Source organism: Actinia tenebrosa, unplaced genomic scaffold (genome assembly GCF_029948245.1).
Source record: "Actinia tenebrosa isolate PJP-AT-01 unplaced genomic scaffold, QUT_ActTen_1.0 PGA_scaffold5__44_contigs__length_20552954, whole genome shotgun sequence".
Classification (NCBI taxonomy): Eukaryota; Metazoa; Cnidaria; class Anthozoa; order Actiniaria; family Actiniidae; genus Actinia; species Actinia tenebrosa.
In genome coordinates, this window is record NW_028292582.1 from 14032785 (window position 1) to 14046018 (window position 13234).

Below are 13234 nucleotides of genomic sequence, written 5' to 3' on the forward strand. Positions count from 1 at the left end.
AGTAAAGAAAAGTAGAGAAATTGACTTTTTGTTTTGGCCTGAATTCGCGCTATCCACCTTTATTTTGTATGAGCAGCCTTGCTCAGGCTTGCAAGATGACTGGGTGGACTCATTTTGGTGCGCTTGTCCGCCATTATGAGAACGATGTATTGGGGAATGAATATAAACGACTGAGTTGGGCCAAAAAACCATTTATTTTGTGCTGTTTTTGTTATAAATTGGGCTTCCTGTGGTCAAGCACCTGTCCAAACTGAAAAAGCCAAGCCCCAGGAAATTACAGAAGTAGTACACCAAGAAGAGTGGGAAAAAAAAAAAAAAAAAAAAAAAATGAATACAAAGAATGATCAATGCCGATTGGCCAAACCAGTCATTCTAACTTGTTCGTATGAAAATAAAGTAAAATTGGAGGATTTTTGTGATAAAGTCATACTACAGCCCAGCAAGCAAGCTGGCTGGGGAGGTTGTATGTTTGCAGTAGGGCCTCCCTGCTTGCAACCAGAATTTTAAAAAACTCCGGCTCACACTAATAGAAAAGTATAAGGGACCATAGCTGAACCTTGTGGTAACCACTGTATGTAGCTAGATGATTGCATCTATGCGTAGAAAATTGAAAATTTTAGTTTTTCTGGTCCCAGTTGCCTTGGTGATCGTCTTTCTTTTCCGTAATGTAAAAATTTCTCTAACGTTGGCTGCAACACTCGACTGTCCTCTTGAAATTCAAGAAACACGTCTCCTGAGGACGAAAGAATGTTGGGGAAAATCTCTCAAGAACCGTTGGAAAAGGTTTTACAACGACACAATATGCAAGGATAATAAGCATCGATATAAGCTGAAAAAACTTCTTAAATTCTGGATTGAATTCGCTGGAAAGCACAGCATCAGATACGCATTAATGTGGGGCACGCTGCTTGGTCTAGAGAGAGTGAACGACATCTTACCATGGGATCATGATATTGATATTATTATTAGCTACGAGGATATGTTGAAACTGGAAAAAAATGCAAACAAGAAGGGAAGTTTTCAGATCAATGATGGTAATGCTCATATCGTTGTCGTTCCTGATATTGCAATGCAGCACAACTTGTCAATGAAGGACCGAGCGCGTAAAGCATGCCGAGGAAAGGTATCTATATTATTGAGTTTTTTCTTTCTAATGTAACCTGACTTATTCTAGACAGGAGGGGTGGGGATACACGAGCGGATTGCTTCAAAAAAGCGTAAGAGTAACTACGGCGTTAGGGGGGTGTCTGTTGCATCGCAGGACACCGCCGTTGATCAGCCCCTGGGATCATCCGCCACACACCATTTCTGAAAGTAGAATCTTGGATTTTGGACTCGAATACTCATCTCCAAAACTGAATTTCAAGTTGCAGTAATAAATGTACTGTCTGTTTAAGCTTTGCTATCCATCTTATCTATGTATAGAAATAGTCACACTACAGACACGGACATAGAGTATTGAGCATTTCAAGCAGCCCATGAGGGAGAGATGAGTACGCTAAATTTGGGTCATTAACCAGGACCAGTCTTGACCTCGTCTCGAAGTTAAGCTTGTGGGAATGGTTAATTCCCGGTACCCACTATTTAAACCAATCAAATTTCATTTAATAATTTATTTTCGCCCAGCATGCCACGAAGACTGAAGATCCATGTTCATTTCAAGAGCCTCTGTCACGTGTTCTCCTCAACTGGCGATTCATCGATATATTCCACTACTATGAAGAAGATGGACAACTTGTGACCACCCCTGAAGGGAAAAGATTTGCTATGAATAAGACAGACGTATTTCCCTTACAAAATTGCTCCATCATGGGATTGGTCAGCCTGTGTCCAAATAATCCAAGCAGACTATTAGAGAACTGGTACGGGGAAGGATATTTAGACAAGAGTCAATATAAATGCATAAATGGGAAATGGCAGGATGAGAACGGCAATTCCCTTGAAAATCCTTTTCATTGTAAAGTCATTTGTATTTTGTTTGTGGTGTTACCTTGTTTTGTTTTAACTCTTGTTTTTTGGTTTATATTTTGCCACACCAAATGATCGAAGATTTCAATTACAAAAAAAAAAAAAAAACAAAAAAAAAAAAAAGGAATTATTAATTAAATAAAATAAAACAATTAAATGAAAGTGTTTGGGCGAGTCAAATGCATGCGCAAGTTTTAGAGCGATTTTTATAGCATTTTCCACGGTTACTAAAAATAGATGTCGCAAAGCCTTGTGGGATCGAAATGGAACAAACATTCAAATAAAGGCTTCGATTATATGAAAAAGAAGAATATCAGTCGAAAAACCATAGTTTTTCCGTGAATTGAAAACAGCAAAACATTTGTAACATATAAAGGCTTTGCACCATCACGTAGAGTGCATTCAGTCAAACTGTTGAATAGTTAGATAAATTTATCTAACTTAGATAACTATTTAGTTGACGTCACCTAAAATAGTAAAAGCGCGCCAAATAACGGTCATGCTAATTCGGGGGGTTGCTTTACCAGAGAATGAGTGAATAGACATTCATTTGTATCATCGTTTCTCCCCCTGATCTCAGTAGCTGTTTACTCGTAGTTTCAAATTTAGGTGACGTCATCTAAAATAGTAATTTACTTATCTAATTTAGGTGACGTACACTATTCAACAGTTTGACTGAATGCACTCTACGGCAGCCATGTTAGATGGCAAGAAACGATACAATCGTTTTACATGAGAAAGAATTCAATTCCCAAGAGCAAAGTTAATTCTGCCGTCTAACCACAGGCAGTCCAAGCTGTATTATGGGCGCCGGTACGAGATGGTGGAAAGCCTATTACTGGTCCGTTGTGTTTGGCTTGTCCGCATTCCAATCCCGTGACGTCATACGAGGAAAACGCTCAGGCAAATATTCAGTAATGATAAAAGATAAATTCTACACCGTGAAAAGATGAAAAAACTTACTGACGTTAAACGTTAGGCAGATTAAAGATTCTCGTTTTTCCTTCCCGCAAACGGCAAACGTGACCACGTTGTTATCGTTTTCTTACATTTTACTTTACCTTTTGAAAACCTTCTCGACAAAGACAAGTATTCTTTTGTTTATCTACTACTTGGAGATTTTTGCGATTCCTTTTCACTAATTTTAAAGAATTTTTTAATGGTCAACTGACGTTTCACGTTTGCCGTAAACGAGAATCTTAAATTCTCTATTGTTTCATTAGAAACACCGACGCAGCTCACCGAATAGTTCTTAGCTAGCGGTCTCTTCTAGTCCAATATTCAAACCAGAAACTATAGAATCAGTGCTATCTCCCTGGAAAAATGAAAGCACTCTAAATTTTACCATTTATGATTCAACAACTGCCAAAACTTGACTCTAACTTTGGCTTATTATGGATTTAAGTTGGGGTCCCTGTGGTCCAAGGTGAACAAAGGAAGCCCAACAGGTAGCAAACATTCAGAGCATGTTTGAAAAAGCGAGATACTTTCACATTTTGAAGCATACTTTATTGAAGCACATTTTCGCATTATTTATAAATAAATATTTTGCAGTCAGATACAATGTTTTTCATCAATTTAAGAGTAAAAATAACCTAATATATATTTTTTTCTAATTTTGAAAGATTTGTATAATCAACTTTAGCTTTTTTAATCTTACACCAATATGGCTTTTTACAGCTGCTTATCTTAAATAGAAACATTAAAAAACTTTGAAACATTTTTACAATTTTTTTCTAATTTTAAAACAAAGTGTTACCCGCAAAGAGAAGAATTTTAGGTACATTTTCAAAATGTGTTAAGCATTTGAAACATAAATCAAAATGCGACAAAAACTTAAACACAAAACACATTTTGATTGTAGCATAATAACAAGATTAAGAATAATATTAATAACAGCTTTTCAATAGAGCAGAAAACATTTTTCCATATGTTTACTTGTGAATACATTTTTTGCTTGGAAAGTCATTTAAAGACGTGAACTGTATTTCAAAAGCACATTTTTCTCAGAAGCAATTCCAAGATCCACGTGGGATTCAAAATTTGCTGAAGCTGAAGAAATACAGTTAACATCTTTAATATTTTATATTGTTGTCTATTATAGTACATATATATATATAATTTTTCCCATGGAGTTTGTGAGAAAAGAATAATGTTTTAAACGACCTATTAAAAAAATTATAATTCTTTAAAATAAATTTTTTTTTCACTTGAATAAACCTAGGATGCTTGTAACAAATAAATATATATGATAAAAAAGATCTGTTTAAAAAGTCAATGGCAGATAAGTTCCATCTAAATCCCAATGTCTGGATTTGGATATTATATGAAATTCTCAATTCTTATATTTTGTTTTGTCATAAGTAACACAGGCCAAATGGGCCAGTGATTGCATTTGTCTTTTTACATGAAAATCCTAAATTCATTTGATATTCTCTACCAAGAAAAGTTTCCACGACTTGTGTAATCCCAGCTTTCTGCTGGGATTTGAAGTTTTTTGCTTCATCTGTGTCAGCTCTGTTACTTGTATCTTCATCAAGTGTCATGGACACCTTCATCGCTGCAGCCAGAGTATCTCTTGCCTCTTTGGTATTCTGAACTCCAAATGATTCACTCAACTCAGGATGAAGTTTGAAGGAACTAATGTTCATCTCACAAGCACTCCCACTAATGATGTGATCAACTATGACAGGTTCTTCATTGTCGTTCATGATATCTTTCAAGGACAAAATATCATGTTCACTGCTGTCTTCAGTTTCTGATATACTATCCTTTAGCTTTGGCTCGTCAGAGTTTTGCCAAGAAACACATTCAGAATATAACATATCCTTAAGAATGTCTTCAGGAAAGTCGTCAACTTCATCCTCAATGTTCAAAGGCTGTAGAGATATTGGTTCATCAGAAGGCAGGGAGTAAGATTGTAGATAAGGATGTGCTAGAGCTTCCTCTGCTGTTATACGATTCTTGGGGGAAAACTTGAGCATTTTTTCTAGTAGATCAAGAGCTGTGAAAAGAAAAAGAAAAATTTATGCACATTTTCAAAACTGAAGTACACCTTATTTTAGTTTCTTAAAAAAATAGATTAAAAAAATAGATTTTTTAACATGGCTTTTAAAAATGTCTAATTACATATAGAACTGATAGAAATGCCCAGAAATTATTGATCACAAATACGGCCTTGGCCTTCACCTTACAAATTCAAATTACAGTTTGCAAATAATTCATTTATTTTTCATCCAATGAGAAACACGTATTTTTGTACTAATCAATTCCATAGTCAAACACAACTCCGCAAGGAAATGAAGCCGCTTTATTGAATTTTCTTTAAATATGAATTATTTTCTTTCGGTAATCTGAATTAATTCTGAACTAATGTATTCTCCAAAACCTGCCTAACATTAAAAAAAAAATTGTGGATTTTTTCGCGCGGTACGAGAGGCTTTTTTTGGATATCTTAAAATAGAAAGAATATTAATTTTGGGTCTAAGCGCGTCACATCAATCAAATTTTTATGAGCGTCTATTCCTGTTTCTTAATTTGGATAAATTCAAAATTCTGGTCGAAGAAACCCATAAGATGGTCAAACAATAGGAGACTCTGACACGGCTGGTCGTCAATATAAACAAACTTTTTCTGACTCAGTATTCGTGTACACGAAATAATGGCGCAGCGGGGTTAGTCAAAACTGGTTTTAGCGATCCCGCAAATTCAAAGCCCGTTGTATATTTGTAACGCAGATCACGAAATTAAAAAAAAAGTTGCGGAAACTCGAAGATTTTCGTAGGGCTTAAATAGCACTGACGCGATGGTTCATAGCTTAAATGTTATGTCATCGCGTGGGTTGATTTTTTTGTGCGTTTTCACATTCCAGGAATCTCGAAAAATTCAATATAAAGCTGGAAAAAAACAGTGTATGGAGAGCGGAGAGATTAAGGCAAATCCTATAATGTTAAGGAAATGTAAAAACCTAAAAAGAAACGCTCATTAATCTCCTGGTTTGAGTAGGCGGACTGTCAACAACGCGTTTTGCGTAACGGCCAAGTTCATGTCAATCAACTATAACAATAGTAAAACTACAATTTCCTGTGACTAAGAACAACCGACTTTCCCTTCTGTACAGCCTTACAAAATCCCCCTCCGGGAAATTCCCATATCGAAATGAAAAAACAAACACACATTTTTTCCCGAAAGTAAAATAAGACATGTAAATCAGTTCCTATAAATAGAATATTGTTCATGCTTTTTCATCGCTGATTCCGCTTTTTCTGTGAATTCGGTAAGGAAATAAAACCGCGCATTTTTAGTTTCATACGGAATGACTTTCATATCTTACGTTTTACAATGCTTAATGTTGTTCGAAATGTTTCAAATTTGCGGTCAAATTGAGATTTTCGTCCCCAGACGTCGGGGAAAATTCCAAAAATTGTATGAATTTTGTTTCGCGACGACTATGTTAATCACCGCCTGCAGTAGGCCGAATAGAACACCCATTCATCGCGGGAAAAAACCTTCTTCGAAAAGGGAAATTAAGAGATAGTAAATAAACGCGGAAAATGATACTGACGAAGGAAATAGCTTCCTGAAATTCTAATTCCTCGTTAGAAAGGAAATAGCTAAAATATTCTTACGTTACGTCACGAAAGCCAATTCGTAACTACCGCAATATTAATCACAATCAACAAAGAACGATTCTTACCTTTGGCGTCCAAATCTGGAAGTTTACTCGCTAGAGATGAATTTGGTCCTTCAGTAATGGACTTGAGTAGCTCTTCAGGAGCATCAGAATTGATTTTAAAGAATTCTTTGTCGTCTGTCCCCACAGTATCGAGAATCATTTGAACTTGTTCAATTTCGTGTCTTCCTTCGAAGAGGGGTTTGCCCAGTAAGAGCTCGGCAAAAACGCAACCAACTCCCCAAATGTCCATGGCATTAGAATAAGAATCAGGCTCAAGAATTAACTCAGGAGCTCTGTACCATAGAGTAGAAGGACAATGAGTTAAAAAACCTTTGTGTTCGTAGTCTGGGTCTACAACTCGTGTCAGTCCAAAGTCCCCGATTTTCAAAAGAAGCGTTTCTGTGTCCACTAGAATATTACTAGGCTTGATGTCCCTGTGAATAACGTTAGCAGAATGTACATATTTCAACCCACGAAGTAGCTGATATATAAATAGTTTAATGTAGTCTTCAGACATAGTTTTATTGCTTTGAAGAATTCTGTGCAAGTCCGCGTCAACGAGTTCTTGGACGAGGAATACATATTGAAATTCCTTAAAATTAGTTGAGCTGTCCAGCGTTTGTCCGTCAGGTCCAACAACTTTTTCTAAAGAAACTATATTTTCATGCTGTAGTCTTTTGTAGACAGATATCTGCCGTAATGCTCCTTTACAACTAAGTTGGTCCAGTAGATTCGCCCTTTTCAAAGCCACTCGTTTGTCCGTTTTAACATCAATCGCTGAGTAGACCGCGCCACTTCCACCGATCCCAACGAGCTTTAGGTTAGTAAAATAAGGTCTTAGAAATTCTATGCTTTCCTCTTCAGATGTACTAGAAGACATTTTCCGAGATTACTTGGGAATTCTAGAGGGCAAGTAGTAGTTTTATAACACTCCCTTTCTTATACCGCCCTTGAGTGGCTACCAGCGCTTCAACCGGCTGATATATTGAATTTTGAATTTTCTACCAAGGGAAACCTCGAGTTCGAATTTATACATTGCGTCAACAATGTAATCTTACACGTGATTGGTCTAATTGTCAAGAGGGTGATTCTAACGCGCGCTCTGATTGGTGCACGCGCACTGGCATTGACACATTATTCAGGTGACCTTCATGTGAAATCATTACATAAGCAGTGTTTTTTGTTTCGTAACTGGGATCTGATTCGGTCGCTATAGAATTATGATAATCAACCTCCCTTTGTTACTTCGTGGAAGTGAGAAAAATCTAGACTTCAACCCTTCCAGAGTCCATACTGAGCTTGGTACCCCACATTCGTAAGATTAATTTAAACAAACTTAATAATAAATCTGTTTCTTCCTTTTCTGGAAGAAAGTTATGCTAAGTTACTAGAATCTTCAAAATGTTGCAAGACTTTAAATTAAAATCGTCTCTTTGTTCGACCGGTTGTGATGTTTTGAATTAAGGAAAATTCACACCGTTCTTTATTCACAATATTTATTATATTTGAATCTCGCAAACAATGGTTTTCATATAGCATCCCGAGAATAGCGCAAAATCTGCCGTGCACCTATCTAACTAACCGCATTCACATCTGGTTAGCTCTTAAACAATGTTATCGAGGGCAATAATATAATTACTATCAAATCACGCACTAAACTTTTGAAAATCGCTAGAGTTTTTTCTCCCTCGTCAACAGATAGCAAAGAGAAAATTATAAGAACAAACTTTTTAAGTATTTTTACTTTTTATATTTTTCTTTTTTCTCGACAGCTTTTGACTGATATGTCTGTGACACAGTCGGTGTCAGAGAAAACTACGACAGTCACGCAACGAAATTCTTTGTTTCGCTGAGTGATAGTATTATTTACACGTGAGACACAAACGAAAAATATCCACAGAGCTATTCTCGTTTCAGGACTTCCATAATCTTTCAAGCATACCAGGAAGTAGCAGCGTTTCAGATCTACAAGGGAATGAGGAACACCCTACGAATGACCACCACTTGATATTCCGTCTGCGTGACAAGCATAGTTTGACTGACCACGTACGTGCTGAATAGCATGAAACAGTTGATAGCATAAATACAAAAAAAAAAAAAGAAAAAACCGTATTCCCAGCCAAAAGAAAAAAACAAAATAAAAAGAGAGAAAGCGAGAGATATAATGTAAAATAGAAAACGAGTTTTCTAACATACATTTTAGTAAAAAACAGCGACACAGGCAAACCAAATGTGTTTTATCAATTTCTTCTGTAAAAATTAATGATATGAATTATTTGATATATATATATATATATATATATATATATATATATATATATATATTTAAAAAGATGAATGATACAGAAAAGAGAAAGAAGGAGAGTTCCGTGATTTTCCGTGATGCCACGTTAGCGTAAAACTACGTGCTGCCGCGTGTCGAGCGTTGGCGATATAAAACCCACAACTTTTAATACTATAATGGCAGCTCATTCGTCAGCTATCTTTAGCATTGAAAACTACTTAACACACAGCTATTATACAATTGAGTACATTTTCGTTTACGACTGGCATCTGGCATTACCAATACAATCCCCGACTCCCACATACTCTCCTTTACAATGCAATACAAAACCTGTTTTCAAACTGGGTATGTTTACAGATATAATTTTGCCTAATACGAGTTTTTCCAAGGTGATGATATTCAATACGGAAAAATTTGTGACAAGTCATAAATGGGTCGTAGGAGTCATTCCTGCCCACCTGAAGACTCATACAGCTGTTGCCGATAAGATACCGAACATGATCGGAGACTATTCGTAGGTGTTATTCCTTCCCACTTGAAGTCTCAGCTGTTGGCGATGTTATACCGAACATGATCGGAGACTATCCGTAGGTGTTATTCCTGCCCACTAACCCACCCGAAGACTCACACAGCTGTTGCCGATGTGATGCCGATCATGTTCGGGGACCATTCGTCATAATGACGTCCTATCAATATCAATTTTATAAAGTTTCCTTTAGCGTTGTGCGTATTTCGAAAAAAACATCGAAATATGTCATGGGTTACTTTGTAGACTCTGTACACTACACTGGTTTCCGAAAGCCATTCAGATTTAAAAGCCACGGTAAAATAGCTGCCAATGTGACGTCACATGACGTCATGATAAGGGCAATTATCCACTGTTCTGTATTACAACGCCATCAAAATGTTTTAAAAAACGACTTAGAGCTTGATCAGACTTCGTACTTTATTTCTAGCATTTTCTTTCGAATGGCGATTACACGTTGTTCATTTAGTCTAAATCTAAATATCGGCATTAGTCCCGAATGGTCAGTTGACGTATAATATTGAAATTCCTGATAGCCTCAAGCATCCTTCATTCGAAAAGCCTAGAAAAGTCCATATCTTTTTTACTACAAGATATCTTTATAGTGACGACATTTGAAAAGGCTGTCAGACCTACTGAGTTAGCTTTAGTCTCGAGTTTTTGTCACAAGATTAAATTATTGTAAAGGGAAGCACTTCATTACTGCATGGCGTCATATGGTACTTCAAGAAACTGATTAATTTCCTCTAAGCATTCATTAAAAAAAGAAGAGGCGAGAAAATTAACAGCTTAGATACGAATATAATTACCCTGCAAGCGGAGGATTTTTTAAAACCCTCTCCCATCTCCCAACGGACGGTTGTATTGGGAGATGGGGGAGGGTTTAAAAAATCCACTGCTCGCATTGTAGAATATTATCTGCTTAAGCCATGAACTGGGAGTGGAAAAATTTGAAGACGAGGCAGGATGGGTTGAACCAGAAGTGGCAGCTTTAAGACTGAAACCGTCTGGTTCCTGCTTGGTTGCTCTTTTTTTTTTTTTTCTTTCTTTCTTTCTTTCTTTCTTTCTTTCTTTCTTTCTTTCTTTCTTTCTTTCTTTCTTTCTTTCTTTCTTCCTTTCTTTCTTTCTTTCATCTATTCATTTTTTCTTTTTTTCCGTGTCTCTTTCGTCATCAGTCGTTTCTACTTTTCGTTTCCCCCCTCTCTTCTTTTATCTCATCAAACACTATACGATCCATCCATCCATCAAATAAGTCACTGATTAATTCCAAACTAATTCATCCTTTTACAAGCTGCTGTAAAAAAATTTGGCTTTTCAAGTATGCACTTCACATTCTATGAATTTTTTTAACCTTTAAATCTCTTCTCGGAAATCACAAGGTTCGATCAGTTTTCGTGCCAACATAACTCTCTTGATGACGTCTTTACCTTTTGACTTTTCCGCTAAGCAATCTTTGTGCCAACAAAAATCAAAAAATAGAATCAAAGATTTCTACAGTTTGCATATAGATAATAATTTTTTGTCCTGTTGAAGAGTCCCTATTGCTGGCCCTGTTTCAACAGCACTATCAGTTCTGAGAATTTACCGGCAAGACATTGCGAGCTAGTTTTGGATATTCTGACCTTGGTCGATACGCGGGAAAACCAATATATTTAGACCTCCCCATAAGCTGATTTCCTTGCCTCTCTGCGGGGTCAAGATTTCCGTCCTGTGGATAACAGGCCGCTCAGATATGCATAGGCCGGTCAGATTTACAAATAGCAAAAACCTAACATTATCGTTTTGTTTACAATCTGATTCATAAAAGTTCACTTACTCTTATTTTGAATTATTGGTTTAGAGTCATGGGTGGTGTATTTCATTTACGCCCTTCAGCACGAAAAAATCAAGGTGGTGCATTCTTATCCTTCAAGTAATAAAAATAAAGTTTTTTGTTTTTAGTTTTCATTAAAAAATACTATTTTATCACCAATATGTTGTAAAATCAAAACAAAACTAGCCAATAAAGTAATCTCAGCTGCGTCCGTGTATGAAGTGACAAATTCAATTTGCAAACTGGAATATTACTTTTCTTTCTTATAATAAAAGCCGCAGTTAACATATTGAACGTCTGTATGGAATTGATAGCATTCAATTGGTGTAGAAACTCGTATAGTGTCTTTGAGCTTCTGTCGCAGATGCCTAAGTCGAGGGCGACTAATTTGTGGGCTCTAGAAGATTCCATCATTCCATGTTTACACTGAAATTCTCGAAATTATTTGTTCCAACATGACCGACCGCCCGCCATTGACCTTCATATGGCAATCACAAGGTCTGTTAGCTTTTCCGTTATAGCAGATGTGTGGTCTGAGATTTCATCATATGAGTCACGCAACGCACGCATCACGCACGTGAAATAATAGTTGAAAGTAGTCCAGTGTTGTGAGAAAAACTATTCAAAAGTCCAAGAAACCTTCCTACACTGTTTCTGAGTGTCTTCACATGCCATAATTCCCTAAATTCCTGTTTTTGCATATGACTAAAGCTCAAAATTCTTAATTATTACAGAACTTTTTCAGGAGGTTTGAAAGGAGTCCACATGCTCAGATAACTCAATCACGTGAGCTCATGCTCGAGCATGCGCAGTAGAGAAGAACTTTGGACTGTATTTTCGAAGAAATTCGAGGTTGAGTTGTTTAGGACTGACGATGCAAAAATAATAAACAAATAAATCAGTGATCCATGTACGTGAAAAACTATACGAAAGGTCATTCAACAACATTTTCTACAAGCATTTTGTTGTATTTGTGTTTATGATAACTGTGTTTATGAAAACTGTGTAATGGTGGTAAAGGGCGTTTTAGATTACCGATTAAATATGTAACCAAAATGGTCGAATATCTGTGAAGTCTAAAAATAAATAATCAGCGAATATTACAAGATTCGGTTAATCGTAAAGATAAGTTCTTGTCATTAGTATATCATTTGCGAAGACATCATGCAACTTGTCGTGCAGAAAATGACTTTAACATGACAAAAATGTGCTTGCTCAAAAACAAATGCTGCTCTTCTCTTCTCCATATTTAGTGTAATTATTACTGACTACCAAACACTTCACATGAATAATAAATAGGTGTTAACAGTGGCATTTCCACTGTGCCTCTTCATCCAATGAATTCCAATTGGAATTTGGAAGTTGATTTTGCCGAGGGAGGAAAAGCAGTTGACATTTTATAAATATGCATCAAGAACCGAAAGAAATTTGAAAATTAACACGATGGTTAAGGTTTCCTATCTTTTTTCACTATCAGTAAGCGATAAAATGCCATTAAATCGTCACCTTAAACAGCTCAGTGATGCAACGCGTTTGTCATTGCAACTCCAGAAAGGAGTTGCAATGAACCAATGAGATACGAGCATGACCCAGACATGTTGATGATGTAGTTTGGACATTATTGGGCAAAGTATTTTGCACTTACGAAGTTGCTGGATAACAAATTATTGCTCATAGTGCATAAAAATCGATATAATTACAGCATGACCCCTGAAAAAAGAAAAGTTCCCCTATCCTAATCGCATAATTTTGTGTTTCGTTTTCTAACTTGTTGATCTAAGCATTACAGATCGAGAGCGGACAAAAAATTAAAACATGAGATGAAAAGTGAGCGAAAAAAAGAGATTGCTACACTAAAATCTATGGAGAATTCCGAGAATAACGATAATTATTCTCACAAGGAGTAATAACCAAGATGTTTATCACAAAAACCATTTAATTATTAACGACATGTTATACGTTATTTAT

General features: G+C 36.3%; 1 protein-coding gene and 1 long non-coding RNA gene across 2 annotated transcripts; one reads left to right on the forward strand and one right to left on the reverse strand.

Annotated features, from left to right (window-relative positions):
* Positions 1–3455: 3455 nt before the first annotated feature.
* On the reverse strand, positions 3456–7651 carry LOC116290793 (mitogen-activated protein kinase 4). The gene is made up of 2 exons (XM_031697898.2): positions 6665–7651; positions 3456–4972 (listed from the first exon to the last, which is right to left on the reverse strand). The coding sequence occupies exons 1-2, from the start codon at positions 7521–7523 to the stop codon at positions 4326–4328; spliced, it is 1506 nt and encodes a 501-aa protein (XP_031553758.1). The 5' UTR covers positions 7524–7651; the 3' UTR covers positions 3456–4325.
* Positions 7652–7824: 173 nt separating this feature from the next.
* On the forward strand, positions 7825–8955 carry LOC116290794 (uncharacterized). Its single transcript, XR_004196504.2, has 2 exons — positions 7825–7958; positions 8416–8955. It is a non-coding gene; the product is annotated as an uncharacterized LOC116290794 (long non-coding RNA).
* Positions 8956–13234: the final 4279 nt, after the last annotated feature.